Below are 16,169 nucleotides of genomic sequence, written 5' to 3'. Positions count from 1 at the left end.
TCAATTGAAACGAAATCTTCGAAAGAACCGATTCGCGGAAATGACTCGGTCTCGGACTCGGACTTCCTAAGCGCTTCCTAACGAAATTCCCCGCCTTCTCTGGAGAGAAGAGAAAAGCAGACTTCACTCGAGTATGTTGACATGGTCTGCACATGAAACTTCACCATACATTGAGGAGCTTTACATAGGCTACATTGTTTTAATAAGTTGCACGAGAAATCATCAGCATTTGCGCGCTTCAATAGATCAGATTGGCTTAGATAATCAACATTCGCCTACTGTTCCTGGAAGAACTTATTCACACTGGTCTTTCATCCGAGCCTGCAAGGAACGCACATGTTTTATATGAAAGGAGATTTTGCATTGGAAATCTCATGCGTAATGGTGATCTCCAGAGGACACTGACTTTCCAAGAACTGTGTGTGAATACGTTTTCATTTTAAACCAAAAAAATGCAGGTCATTCTGTTTGTCTCGGTCGTTTTTCTTTCCATCAAAGATGCTTTGGCGGAAACTAAACACAAGTGTCCGGAGCGCTGTGATGTAAGTAAGTGTCCGAGCCCGAGCTGCCCGAGCGGGTATGTGCCGGACCGCTGTAACTGCTGTCTGGTTTGCGCGCACGGAGAGGGCGAGCCGTGCGGCCGCAAGGACGATCTTCCCTGCGGGGACGGCCTGGAATGCAAGCACCCGTCTGGAAGAAGACTGCCCAAAGGCGTGTGTCAGTGCAGGTACAGCAGTAAAGTGTGCGGCAGTGACGGGAACACGTACGGTAACATCTGCCAGCTGAAGGCCGTGAGCAGGAAAGCGCTGCAGCAGGGTCTGCCCGCGGTCACCAACATGCACAAGGGACCCTGTGAAAGCAATCAAGGTCAGTGATTTGTGTATAGCAAGAGGAAAGCATGCTGCAGCAATTCAATTATGTATTCATTTATGCAGAAATGTTAATGATTAAATATATTCAAACAGTCTCTCTAGGCCTATTCAAATTAAATGACAGTATTGTTAGTGCTATAAAATAATAATCATTAATTAAATACATGCCTGGTGTAGCAAAAGTTATCACCAGTACAGTAAGAGTAAGACCTAATAGTGGAAGTGTGGTGTGAAAGGGAGGGATGGGATGTTTGTAAGGGAAAGATGACATTAGATTAAAATCTCTTCATCAGCTTCTAGAATGCCAAATACTGTTTTCATCATTTAGTAAATACAAGCCTACACCATTTTCACACACGCTCACACACACACACGCACACGCACACCTTAGCAATTTAATTGGGGACATGCCATATGTTTCTGGGTCATTCCATAAAAATTGCTGTCCAACATTAATGTGCAAACTGCGTGGTAAAAAAAGAAAAAGAAATGTCTGAACACTATGTAGTGTCATGCATTTGAGCACGGGGCTAGTTCTGAACTGATCTGAAAAGGAATTTATGAATTAAAAAAAATGTTTCATAATTTTTATAAAATTTTTTATCTATACATTTTATTATATTTTACTACTTACTTAATTTTCTTGAATTTTATCTGTGAAACATTTTTACCTTTCAGGGCATACTGAGGCTTTGTCAGGTTCAAGTAAAGTCACATTTATTTATGTAGCAGATTATTTCTCAGAAACATCTCATTATACAGATCAAACAAATTCAGTTCAACTGTAAAGCAACCCTGTTTGATGAACTGTGTGTCCATTATATAGTTCAAGTCGGTTCATTGTTGATTCAAGTAATTCCAATAACAATGTCAATGTTGCAAAATTCATCACTTATAAAACATATTGAATTCGGTTATAAATCACCTCTACAGATGACAATAGTGTCATTATTTAGTTCAGACCAGTTCAGTGTTCATTCAAAAAAAGTTCAATAACTATGTTAGTGTTGCAAAGTTCATCAGTTCAGAATTGGCAGATCAACAAAACACAATAGTTTTATTATCTAGCTTAGAGTTCAAGTTTTATTTTCATCTAATAGACACACAAAAAGACAAACACACATACTGTGAGTCCATTGCATTTCATGTATCATATTGCATTCAGAAGATAACACCCTTGAGCTCCTACAGCGACCATCACATATCATAACTCCACTGATAACCAGATGAACCATCATAAGCATTATGAAAAATGGAACTGTGACTTCATACTTAACGTGCAAATAGCAGCTGCTGAGAAGTTTGGAAAATAGGGCTGCTTTGTTCTCTGCAGACCGAGTATGATTTCCTGTGGGGTTTTCAGTGGAGGCTGCCATTCTGCTCTGATTTTGGCCTTATTACCAACACCCTATCCTTTATCATTTTTAAAGGAAATCTCAAACTGCTTCCAGATCGGCAGTAAAAAGTTCTTTCAGTGGTGACAGGAAGAGGGAGGAGTAAATGGTACCACTCTGGAGACACGTTATCAGTGAGAAGTGACCTAGATCTGGATTCAGTGGCTATTAATGGGGTGAAATGATCAAGATACAGTAAGGTCAAATAGTTAGGTTTGTTGATTCTATAAAAAAAAGAAAGAAAAATAAACCAAGATTCAGCAAAACCAGGTTTAAATAAGTCCATCTGGTAGCAGTAATCTGCCATCAGTTACTGTCTGCCCCTGCAGTGCCACTGGACACACTGGAGTATATATTTGGAAAAGCCCACTGCTATTTGGAGAGCAGAAAATCATTACAGCATTAGAAGTCACATAAATTATAGTCTATCATTCTATACAATTTAGGCTACTTAGTCAAAAACCTCAAAATGAAACACTAAGCCTTGCAATCACTGTAACCCAATGCCTTAGAAACAGATGCTGCCCATCATCTTTCCACCAGATTGTGTGATCAGCTGCTCTTCACTCCAGACTGGAAAAAGTGAATGAGGAAACTATTTAGAACATATTTTTAATGGACATCCATCTTTGGTTTATTCCTGGTTGACTTTGAGTTGAGTGGCATTTCTCAGTATTATATGTGATTGTCTAAATGAATTTGCACACATTGCCAGTAAAAGTTGACTTACTTGGAAGAGGTCACAGCTCTGTGATGCAGCTTTACAGGAATGTGCTTTTATATGGGGTGTTGCATTTGATTAATGATTAACAGTTGAGTGTAATTCATTGCATGCTTATTTTGGTTTCTCACAGCTTCCAAATTATAAAGCTTAAATACATTCATCCAGAAAGACAGCAAGAACGCTTTGGAATTATGTAGTGTATGGATGTTATTTTTGCCAACTAGCTTTACATATTAACACTTTATTAATCAAAGGTTTGAAGGTTTTTTTTGTTTTTGTTTTTGTTTTTAAGAAAGTAATACTTTTATTCAGCAGGGACATATTAAAATGATCAAATGTGACAGTAAATACATTTTAAATTTGACAAAAGATTGCTATTTCAAATAAATGTTGTTCTTGTAAACTCTATTCATTAAAGAAACCTGAAAAAAATGGATCACAGTTTCCAAAAAAAAAATAATAAAAAAAAACTAGAAACACTGAAGACTGAAATAATGGCTGCTGAAAATTCAGCTTTGGCATTACACAAATCATTTGCATTTAAAAATAAAAATAAAACTATTAAAGACTTATTGTAAATTTTAATAAAACATTATAATATTACGTTTTTTATTTTATGCTTGCTCAAATAAATGCAGCCTTTTGAGCATAAGAGTAAAAAAAAAGACTGAATCCAAACTTTTAGCACAATTTTAGGAAATTTTCAATAATTGTTTCTGTGTTTAACACATTTCTGAGGCTTGCATTTTAACCTCTAAATAGACTGCAACCTATCTCTAAATTACGGCCTAGACAAAACTGTAATAAACAAACTGTACTAAACTAGTACTAAACCAAAGGATCTTGATTCTTTAATGACTTCATATCAAAGGTTAGTAGGATAATCAGGGTGTGCACACCAAAGGAATGATGGCTGTGCCAACACTGTCATAGGAAACAGCAGTCAAGGAGAAAATAACATGCCCTAATTACTTTACACACTGAACACCCTCCATCATTCTCTTCCATACATATACTGCATAGCCAGCACAAGTCAAGTATGTGGGAGGATAAAAGCCACCTAGTGATTTTAGACCCAATTATAGAGGAACATTTCCTGTGTATGAAAAGGCTTTCTTCAACTATCATCATTGCATACCATTTCAATCTCCAGGAAAGTATTTAAACACTGCATGGCTGCTAATCTTGCCCTCTTGAGCCAGAAAAGATTATTTGGGTTTATATAAAGACAGTAGCTGCATCACAGAAGAAAACATGGTGCTGGTTTTGATCATTTTATAGAGTGGAATTATTAACATGTGTAATTATTTTTGCTAGTATAGGTCCCACACACCCCAGCAGCCCAAGGTACAAATTCAACTTCATTGCTGACGTGGTGGAGAAGATCGCCCCTGCTGTGGTGCACATTGAGCTGTTCCTAAAGTAAGCCCAAACACTTGCAAACACCTTCATGGTGTGGCAGCCGTCTGTACAGCGCTTTAAAACTGTGAGGAAGTGTGAAAGGTGCTTGGCAGACACCGTTGTGTGAGGTTCACTGCTGTCTGTAAATTAACTGAACACATGAACAACTGCTTTTGCTGAGGCTGTTCATTTGTGAAGTGGATAAAAGGTCCCTTTTTGTCATATTGTACAAACACATGAATGCATATATTTAAGAAAAAATTATGTTTATATATTAAATATATTTATATATAATATAAAATATAAATATATAAATATTTAAATGTATACATGTAAATATTTCAAAATATATACTGTATGTGTGTTTATTTCTACATACAAAATAAACAAACACAGCACACATACATATATTACATAAACCAAACTTTTATTTTGGATGCGATTAATCATTTGACATCACTAGTTTATATATTTTAAATATTCTTAATTGCAACTTCCTTATTAAAAAAAACACTAAAGTATATTTTAGTTTAACATGCTTGTCAGTACATTCAAGAGTAAACTTTGACATTATTTCAAATTAAATAGAGAGATGTACTTAAGTCCTACTTTAAAAAAGTGCCCTAAAGTTCAGTAAATTGCATTTCATATAAAGTTAAACTATAATATATTTGAATTGAATTGCAGTCATTAATGCAGTTAAGTGTATGAAAACTTTATATTCCATTTGCACTTGCAAAGTATATTCTAACCCATGTTATTTCCAAGTATTCTTTTTGAAAGTATGTTGAACTTTCACAAGGGAATAAATTATAAAAAAATAAAATATTATTATTTTTTGAATCACTCTAATTAAATAAACTAAATAATGGGAACTTTATATGTTTTTTTCCGCTTTTGCCCACTATAGCCACCCCCTCTTTGGCCGGACGGTCCCGCTATCAAGTGGTTCAGGTTTTGTAATGTCAGAGACCGGGCTGATCGTGACTAATGCCCATGTGGTGTCCAGCACCACACCTGTTTCGGGTCATCAGCGACTCAAAGTACAGATGCGTGAAGGGGATGTGTATGAGGCCACTATCAAAGACATTGACAAGAAATCTGACATTGCCACTATCAAAATCAACTCGCAGGTAAGAATAAACCTATTTTTATTGCACTGTAAGAACTGACTTTATAATACAGAAGTCAAAATGTGTTTTCTTAATACTTCCTACCACCCCTTTGCAGAAAAAGTTGCCCGTTTTATTGCTGGGTCACTCGGCAGACCTGCGCCCGGGTGAGTTTGTGGTTGCTATCGGCAGCCCGTTTTCCCTGCAGAACACAGTGACGACAGGAATAGTCAGCACTGCACAGAGAGATGGGAAAGAACTGGGTCTTCGTGATTCAGACATGGACTACATCCAGACTGACGCCATCATCAATGTAAGACACCGAATAGATAACCACAACAACACTTGTTAAGAGTCTTACTTGCTGCATAAGACAAGCTCTGAAATCATATTGCATCCAACAAGTAATGCTTATGGATTGATCATAACTATTCACTTATTGAACAAAAATATAAATTATAAAGAAAACCTATTTTGTTAAAGGTTATGATGCTTCCTAAGTGATTATCAAACTTTTTGATTGCATTACTAGAGTTTTCTTATTAGCTATTTTATAATTTAAAAAATTGCTATTTTGAATTCACTGATGTCATATCTGTTCAGTTAAATAGTGTCTGTGCATTCATTTGCAATCAAGTCAATGATATCGCTGTAAATGAAGTGACTCCAACTAAGCAAGCCATAGGTGACAGCGGCAAGGAACCGAAATCTGGGATCTGTATCTGAGGCTCTAGTTGTCCCGGTCTCCACTGTCTTTCAGGGCTGTAGAGGTCCTTTCTAGGTGCTGATCCACCATCTGGTCTGGATACAGACTGGATCTGGTGGCTACGGTGACCTCGGAATAAGAGAGAAGCAGACTAATATTAGTGTAGATGCCATTCTTCTAATGATGTAGCAAGTACATCAGGTGTTATGGGAAGTGTTCCCGGTTCCGGTTTACCTAATTAATGCAGCCTAAAAATCCTTTAACGGATTTGGATATTAGAAGCATATTAGTGCATTATGTGTAAACCAGGTTAAAGAGATGGGTCTTTAATCTAGATTTAAAGTGTGCAAGAGTGTGTCTGCCTCCCGAACAATGTTAGGTAGGTTATTCCAGAGTTTAGGTGTCAAATAGGAAAAGGATCTGCCACCCGCAGTTGATTTTGATATTCTAGGTATTATCAAATTGCCTGAGTTTTGAGAACGAGGTGGACGTAGAGGATAATAATGTAACAAGAGCTCATTCAAATACTGAGGTGCTAAACCATTCAGGGCTTTACAAGTAATAAGCAATATTTTAAAATCTATACGATGTTTGATAGGGAGCCAGTGCAGTGTTGACAGGACCGCGCTAATATGGTCATACTTCCTGGTTCTAGTAAGAACTCTTGCTGCTAACTGTAGTTTGTTTACTAAGCATGCAGAACAACCACCCAATAAAGCATTACAATAATCTAACCTTGAGGTCATAAATGCATGGATTAACATTTCTGCATTTGACATTGAGAGCATAGACCGTATTCCATTAGTTTTTCGAATTGGTGTGTTTCTTGGGGCCGCGAAGAACAGCTGAGTATCATCAGCATAACAGTGGAAGCTAACACCATGTTTCCTGATGATATCTCCCAAGGGTAACATGTAAAGTGTGAAGAGTAGAGGCCCTAGTACTGAGCCTTGAGGTACTCCATACTGCAATTGTGATCGATAGGATACCTCTTCATTCACTGCTACAAACTGATGGCGGTCATATAAGTACGATTGAAACCATTCTAATGCACTTCCATTAATGCCGATAAAGTGTTCTAGTCTATGCAAAAGAATGTTGTGGTCAATAGTGTCGACCACAGCACTAAGATCCAATAAAACTAATTGAGAGATATATCCATGATCAGATGATAAGAGCAGGTCATTTGTAACTCTAAGAAGAGCAGTCTCAGTACTATGAAACAGTATAAATCCTGACTGGAAATCCTCACAGATACCATTTTTCTCTAAGAAGGAATATAATTGTGAGGATACTACCTTTTCTAGTATCTTGGACAGAAAAGGGAGATTTGAGATTGGTTCTTTGAAGTTCTTTGGGGTCAAGTTGCAGTTTTTTGATGGAGAGGCTTAATAACAGCCAGTTTGAAGGTTTTGGGGACATATCCTAATGACAATGAGGAATTAATAATAGTCAGAAAAGGATCTATGACTTCTGGAAGCACCTCTTTTGGGAGATTAGATGGAATAGGGTCTAACATACATGCTGTTGGTTTAGATGATTTAACAAGTTTATACAATTGTTCCTCTCCTAATATTATACAATTCTTCCTCTCCTACGGTCAACTCCCATATATATACACTATCATTCATAGTACACACACATTGTGTGTGTTTAGGTGTGTGTATAACTACTGTGTACACCTGTTTAAGTTCAGTTTAGTTGGACACCACCCAGTACTCCCTGATTCTACACTCTCTCCTTTACTTCTATAACCAGGCTTGACTAGACAAAGAGAGAGAGAGAGAGAAGATTCATTATTTAGGTATTAACCTGAAAAAGGCTTGCTAAAATCTGTACAATTTAAACAATACCATACTGGTAATGAGTATTACTAGTATGAACATTACTGGTATGAACATTTAATGCATGGAGCTGTTCTAATTTATTTGATAACCTATTAAATATTCAGTTTATACAGGATCATATCATATCCAAAAATCCAAATATTGGTGATGAATTTTTCTTAATGTTTACACAGTTAAGACTGGACTTAAAGACAGCCACATGATTTAAATAATGATCACCGAAGTCACTCATGGCATTGTGAGTTTAGCCAATGCAACATGACACAGTTAATGTGTTATAATAGTCCATCAAAGTTGTGACTGTTTGAGGAAACTAGCCAGTAGGCTACCTACAAACACAACACCAAACAGCTTCTGTTGCACTGACTGAGTAATTAACAGTCATTATCTTTATGGCACACACATATTAGGACAGGTTACCTCCCTTTTTACTCCCTGTAAGTCACTGTTATTCCCTACTGATTCAACTACCCTTATCTCCTCATCATCCTGCCTGTCCCTTTGAGGGCCATCATCATTGACAACAGAACAAGCTTGTATTTCCTGCCTCACCTCCTCTTTTACTTGATTATATTGCTGCACAAACTTAAGCTTATTATATTGGAGATTTTCAGCACCACTTTGCACTTTGGTCTGTTCATTTGGAGAGATGGAGAAGAAGTGGGGAGGTGGTGAAGTGATATTTATGTACTTCATTGCTCTGTCAATGGCGCATTGTGATTGGGTTTATGCTGTCAATAGAGAAGATAAGCTCATGGGCCACTGACACTGCCAGTGTTAGGCAAGTTACTCTGAAAATGTAATCAAATTACTGATTACTGTTTTCTCCTTTTAAAAACAATCACGTTACTGTTCTGATTACTTTATTTAAAAAGTAATTAGTTACATTACCAGTTACATTACTTTTTCTCTATGAAATTTATGAAATCCCAGCATACATGCTCCCGATAAAGATTTGTTATTAAAGCGTCAACATTCACAGAACACTGTTATTTTTAAAGGGGGGGTGAAATGCTCATTTTCACTCAATATCCTGTTAATCTTGAGTACCTATAGAGTATTACTGCATCCTTCATAACTCCAAAAAGTCTTTAGTTTTATTATATTCATAAGAGAAAGATAGTCTGTACCGATTTTTCCCGGAAAAACACGACCGTCTGGAGGCGTGACGTGTGGGCGGAGCTAAAGAATCACGAGCGGCAGTAGGCTTTTGCGTTGAGAGCGTTTGGAAGCTGTGACTTTACGTGAGGACAAAACCAACCAAAACAAACCATGGCTAACAGTCAGATTCAGTGTATATTTATGATCCAGAATCAGACCCAGAGGCTGAAATTTAACAAGAGCAGCATCAGCAACAACGTCTCTATGTGGTATGTACTGAAACTGTATATATTTTCTTAGCGGTTTTGGAAAATGACCAAGTTCCACTTTGTCGTCTTTTTTTTTTTTTTTTTTTTGTTAAGCTGTACATGTGGAAAGTGCAGTTTGATGACAACATCGCATGTTGTTTACTTGATGTGCTTACGCGCCGATAACTAAGTTAACAACACAGAGATATTTGAAGCAGTTTTACTCACCGCCTGCGGTTCCAACACACGATCGTGTCCCTTTTTTAGTTGTGACTGCATTATCCTTAAGAAATAAACGATGTGCAAATCCGGCGTCAAACTGGGCCTTGTTTGTAAAACAAGCATCTTCGAAATGCAGGGAACAAACACAAACACTTGCACAACTCCGTTGATGCTCTGTAAAAATAAACTCCATCCACTGGTCCCTTAATGCTGTTTCTCTTTTGGTAATCTGTGCAGGGTTGTCTTGCCCTGGCAACCAAACACTCCTTTTGTGACATTTCGCGATGCTATCGCTCTGATCAGTGACTGTCTGTTGTGCTCTCATTGCTCTGCTATACGGGAGCGCGCTCTTCCGGCATACGTGCCCTTAAGACCCATATAAGGAAATTCCGCTCCATCTAACGTCACACAGAGCCATACTCGAAAAAAAACTTTCCGAAACTTGTGACAAACCGGAAGGAGTATTTTTGGAACAGAAATACTCCTTCAAACGTACAACTTAATTTTTTAAACTTTGTCCATGTTTAGCATGGGAATCCAACTCTTTAACAGTGTAAAAAACTCAGTATGCATGAAATAGCATTTCAACCCCCCTTTAACTAAAGAAAAGCGGCTGCTGCATGCATGGTTTGGCAGAATGCAATCAAAGAGCGCTGCATTTATAATCTCTAAAAGACATCTCTCAGGTCATGGAATCTCACAAATCTCTGTTATAACACAATAAATATATGCATAATATTTCATAATGTCTCCAATTTGTGTGTTACAATGAGAGGAAACGTGAGCATGCAAATTTCAGCACTGCATTGCTCAATGCTGCAAACACGTGTTATATCCTAAATAGAAACTCTGCATACACTTGCGCTTGATAATGTTTATATTTTATATTAGTTCATGTTGCTTTTGTGCAATATATCAATAACAATTTATTTGTTCTAGACATTTTATGTTTAGTTATTTCTATTTTACTGGAGTCCTGTGAATCATTTTATTCTACCACATCCCGCACACACACGAGTCTCTGCACTCGCCTATCAAGTCTTGTTCCACACGCTGCACTCTGTTGCATCGTGTCTTGCGGGAGAAGGTCTCTAATCCACTGGCACTTGACTTGACAGTGCATGTGCTACATCCTTTTTTACATTCTCTATTTTATAAAACACTGCATTCTGTCAGCAATGTAACACGGCAGTAACATATAGAGTCCTCAGCTTGTAATTATACTCTAATTACTATTTTGAAAATTATAACATGTTTGATTACTAAGTTACTAAGTAATTCATTACTGCCCAACACTGGAGACTGCATGGTGAGCCAGTTACCAAAAAAACTAAACAAAACTTTTTATCGGCCCCAAAGTGCATTGGCCAACAGGAAAATATTCGGAATGCCAGATTACCAATCCATCCCTGGTTTGGAATTTATGTTTTTCTTCAATGTTTGAAAATGTATGTTCAGTACTTTTGTTACAAATATAATCCCATTTAGATAAGGCATGTAAAATTGTTTGAGCACCAATAATTATCATTAATTATTATATCACATGGAATTCTGATGAATGGTTCCTGTTAAATTTTAGAGTGGAAGCTGTTTGTTTGAAGTCTGAGATTTGTACTTCATTTAAATATATACAGATATATACAGCCCCATATACAGATCCCCTGTAAAGACCTTGTCTCAGAGGAGCACCAGGACAAGACCACAGGAAACAGATGATTCTTCTGCACAATCTGACTTTGCTGCAGCCTGGAATTGAACTACTGGTTTCGTCTGGTCAGAGGAGAACTGGCCCCCCAACTGAGCCTGGTTTCTCCCAAGGTTTTTTTCTCCATTCTGTCACCGATGGAGTTTCGGTTCCTTGCCGCTGTCGCCTCTGGCTTGCTTAGTTGGGGTCACTTCATCTACAGCGATATCGTTGACTTGATTGCAAATTAAAACAGACACTATTTCAACTGAACAGAGATGACATCAATGAATTCAATGATGAACTGCCTTTAACTATCATTTTGCATTATTGAGACACTGTTTTCCAAATGAATGTTGTTCAGTGCTTTGGCGCAATGTATTTTGTTTAAAGCACTATATAAATAAAGGTGATTGATTGATTGATTGATTGATTTAAAGTTTCGGACTTCTATTTTTGTTCAATGCTTCAACATTTATGTTCAGTACTTTTGGCATAAATCTAATCCCATATATATATATATATATAATGTATTTATTGTTTGAGGGTACCAATAATTAACTTTTTCTTTTCTTTTCTCAGTATGGGAACTCAGGTGGACCACTCGTTAATTTGGTAATTATTTCATATAGTAATGTGTGTCAGTTTTCTTTGAAATATATTACGGTGGCCGAATGAGATCAACGCGCTGCAACTTAAAGGGTTGGTTCACCCAAAAATAAAAATGATGACATTAATAACTCACCGTCATGTCATTCCAAACCCGTGAGACCTCTGTTCATCTTCAGAACAGTTTAAGATATTTTAGATTTAGTCCGAGAGCTCTCAGTCCCTCCATTGAAACTGTATGTATACTGTATACGGTATACTGTCCATGTTAAGAAAGGTAAGAAAAACATCATCAAAGTAGTCCATGTGACATCAAACGGTCAGTTAGAATTTTTTGAAGCATCAAAAATACATTTAGGTCCAAAAACAGCAAAAACTACGACTTTATTCAGCATTGTCTGCAGTGTATGATATCCGGTTTGCGAACGAATCACTCGATGTAACCGGATCTTCTTGAACCAGTTCACCAAATCGAACTGAATCGTTTGAAATGGTTCGCGTCTCCAGTAACCATTAATCCACAAATGACTTAAGCTGTTAACTTTTTTAATGTGGCTGATAATCCCTCTGAGTTAAAACAAACCAATATCCCGGAGTAATTCATGTACTCAAACAGTACACTGACTGAACTGCTGTGAAGAGAGAGATGAACACAGAGTCGAGCCAGATAACGAACAAAAGATTGACTCGTTCACAAGTCATAATATTGATTTTTGGGTGAACCTAACCCTTTAAGAAAACACCAGCAAATGAAGAAAACATCTTCATCAGTTTGACAACACAAGTGTTGCAAATCCTCACAACACATACAAATAACGAAATGCACTGCAAATCCTCACAACACATGCAAAAATTAAGAAATGCTGCAAATCCTCACAACACATGCAAATTACACCCGATGAAGATGAAAAAGTTTTCTTCATTTGCTGGTGTTTTTTCAATTTGCATGTGTTTTCTTAAATTGCATCACGTTGATCTCTCTCGGACACTGTACATTAGACTTAATGGAATGATTCACTTGGAAAAAGGTCTGCATCATTTGAATGTTGAATGTCTGTCTGCTCCTCGAACATTCACCCAAGAAGGAAAGACATACATGTTTGGAACATGGGTACAATACAATGAAAATAACAGCATTAAAATTTTTAGGTGTCCTTTTAATACTCAGAAATACTGTTACTGTATTTAACATTTCTTCGTAATGTGTCTTAAATAAGGACGGAGAGGTAATAGGAATCAACACCCTGAAAGTAGCTGCAGGAATCTCCTTTGCCATTCCTTCAGACAGGATTACTCGCTTCTTAAATGATTCATTGGGAAAGCAAAACAAAGGTACATGGGGCAGTTTTTGTACAAGGGAATTTGTAAAAGAGATCAGAGTGTGAATCATCTAATATTAAAAGTATGTTTTATTTTTTAAGAGTAATTATGGCAGTATTAAATGTAACACATTTATATATTGTTTCAGAGACAAGAGCAGTTAAGACGCGTTTCATTGGAATCCGAATGTTCACCATCACAGAAGCGTGAGTGTCCTTCACTTCAGATGACTATACACATGTAAATGAACACAGCTGTCCTCTTTAATCATTGTGTGTATTTGAAGCATTCTGTTTGTGTCTCCTCCAGACTCGTCGAAGAGCTGAGGCAGCAGAATCCCGACTTCCCTGATGTCGGCAGCGGGATCTACGTCCATGAGGTGGTTCCTCACTCCCCTGCTCAGAAGTAAGCATCAGTCAAACCAGATGCACTTTTGTCTTTCAGTTGTGGCTGTACTTCAGAACTCCAAGCCAAGTAGCTTATCTCAGTCCGCACTCAGTGGATTTGAAGATCATAACTAACTACAAAGAGAAATGACAGATGTGTATGATAATACAAGGATTATGTAATAAATCTGTTTAGAACTGGGCGATAAGGCAAACAATTAAAACGTTTTTTAAAACGTTTGATTGATTCAAAATCTAGTCAACTAAAAAATTTAATTATAACAGGATTCAAGTAAAATTCTCTTTGTTAAATATTGTTTCAGAAAAGTTACAACACATATCCTATATGTTCAGAAATAATATAAAATAAAATTTTGAGTTACTTATATATTTTGCAGCGTTTCATGTTAAAAGTTCAACTTGCATCTCTTAACCTTGCTTTTTTTTCTCACTGTCTATGTCTCATGTTTTTCAATGCAATAGCACAAATCTGAGTGAACAGCCACTTAGTGATATGTTTTACGTCCTTCACTGAGTCTGGTTGATCAGGTGCATCATCATGTGATCGGATGAGTTTTTTTCTCTTAGCTGTTGTCATTTGCATTTTATCAACATGTCTAACTGTAAAATTGTATTAAAAACTCTGATTCCTCTAATTATAAAAAAATAAAATTGTGGAAAAACACTACATTCAAATTCAATAACCTGGCTATGATCCTTCATTTAAAAACCTGGTGTAGATCCTACAGATCTTGCAAATTTCAGACCTATTTCCAAGCTATGTTTTCTTTCATTTCTGCAGCGCGTCTTAACTGGAACATGTAAATTTGAGCACATTTCTCCCATTTTAGCTTCACTTCACTGTCTGCCCATAGATTTTTTCACTCATATCACACCATGGACTCACTCTTGTTATGTACAAATGCAACTGGCGCCATCTTGCATGTGTCTCAGCTATCAACTGTAATAGAAATTACCACAGCAAATGGACTTGTTGGATTATTTTCTTCTAAGCAGAGGCTCTGAGATATTATACAGGAAAAATTATCATTTATTTATTTATTTTGCTCCTCTCTGTGTCTGTGTCCTGATCACCTGTCAGGATTTATTTACGTTTAGCTGCATTCTTTGTCCCTTACAAATTCAAGCACAGAACTGACAAATGTATTGTATAATTTCTCCAAATGTGTTTCAGAGGGGGCATCAGAGATGGTGACATCATCGTTAAGTTAAATGGAGAGCCTCTGATGAGCTCCAGCGACCTGAAGGAAGCGCTCAACCAAGACACGACTCTTCTGCTGGAGGTGCGCAGAGGCAACGACGACCTGCTCTTCAACATAGAGCCTGACATCATCATGCAGTGATACCATCAAACTTTCACTGAAGATGTTGATTTTATCATGGCCAAAGGGTTGTCTTAGAGTACATCCTGCTACAAAACAGGGACCTCTTTTACAAGCTGAGAGGAATCTAACCTTGAGCTTTTGCAGTCTCGGTTATGTCAAGTCTGCCAAAGGGATTTTATATAAAAGGCATTTTATAACAGCACAATCTCTTCGAAGCAGGTCTGAAGCAGATAATGATTTATTTCATTGCAAATATGAAAATTATCAGTACTGTATTTTGTAGAAAAAGACAAAAGCTGGTGATATGTTATACTCAGTCCACAATGAGTTTACAATGAAATGTAAATGGTAAAATCTTATATATAATTTACAAATACACAGAACCACCTCATAAATAACAACAATAATAATACTGAGGAACACACACATATATATACTGTATGTATGTATGTATGTATGTATGTATGTATGTATGTACTGTATATGGATTCTCTTCTTTATAAATCTCTCAACATTCATTGCTGAAACTTAATTGTGGCACCAGTGGCAAGAATCAATTGCTGTGCAAGGATTTTATATATATACATATATATATACATATATACATATATATTTTATAATGTGTGCAGAATGACTGTCATGAAGAATTACATTTTTATGGTCATCTTGTTCAATGAAATGTGTGCTTTTTATGTGCAGAAATCAGAGTGAGACATCTTCTGTTCATGTAATCTGTTTATCAGTCTGTATATGCTCAAGTTCCTGTTTTTCTAAAATGTCTACAGCACAACATATGTCCTGATTAACATGTTTTCAATTATGCTCATATATTTTTTTGGTTCTTTTCAGCCGGATCTATGAATGTTGAACCTATGAAATAAAACCTTCTCAGAAAAGAATCACTCACAGATTGGTGGATGATAAATGCACAATTTTAACAGAGCAATCAGTTGAACCTAACATAAGTTCTTTGAGTTTGATTATGTAAAAGTTAAATAACACTGTCAGGTCTAATGATTCATGATAAGTCGGCGTTTGGGTTGGAAATCCACAAATCCAGAATACCCTTCAGAACTTTCTAGTACACAGAACTTTTTCTCCAGATCTCACTGTCTGGTCAGGACCCAGGGATCACAAAATTTAGACATGACACAAGGCTACACATTTCAAGCAGCGTAGGAGGATTTTATAGCTTAT

The 16,169-nt window shown here is 36.8% G+C and overlaps 1 protein-coding gene across 1 annotated transcript; it reads left to right on the top strand.

Annotated features, from left to right (window-relative positions):
• Positions 1 to 115: 115 nt before the first annotated feature.
• Positions 116 to 15,862, top strand: LOC113051598 (serine protease HTRA3-like). Its single transcript, XM_026215491.1, has 9 exons — positions 116 to 867; positions 4,313 to 4,412; positions 5,302 to 5,524; positions 5,622 to 5,816; positions 11,894 to 11,926; positions 13,138 to 13,252; positions 13,389 to 13,446; positions 13,550 to 13,645; positions 14,822 to 15,862. The coding sequence occupies exons 1-9, from the start codon at positions 453 to 455 to the stop codon at positions 14,988 to 14,990; spliced, it is 1,404 nt and encodes a 467-aa protein (XP_026071276.1). The 5' UTR covers positions 116 to 452; the 3' UTR covers positions 14,991 to 15,862.
• The last annotated feature ends 307 nt before the right edge of the window (positions 15,863 to 16,169 follow it).

Source organism: Carassius auratus, chromosome 32 (genome assembly GCF_003368295.1).
Source record: "Carassius auratus strain Wakin chromosome 32, ASM336829v1, whole genome shotgun sequence".
NCBI classification, from domain to species: Eukaryota; Metazoa; Chordata; class Actinopteri; order Cypriniformes; family Cyprinidae; genus Carassius; species Carassius auratus.
This window is presented reverse-complemented; position numbering and strand designations above follow the sequence as displayed.

Excerpts from the sequence above, each read along its gene's own strand:
- LOC113051598 (XM_026215491.1), top strand. The coding sequence starts at position 453 with ATGCAGGTCATTCTGTTTGTCTCGGTCGTTTTTCTTTCCATCAAAGAT. Across the intron at positions 13,253-13,388 it reads ATTGGGAAAGCAAAACAAAG|AGACAAGAGCAGTTAAGACG; the intron begins GTACATGGGGCA and ends ATATTGTTTCAG. Across the intron at positions 13,646-14,821 it reads CCTCACTCCCCTGCTCAGAA|AGGGGGCATCAGAGATGGTG; the intron begins GTAAGCATCAGT and ends AATGTGTTTCAG.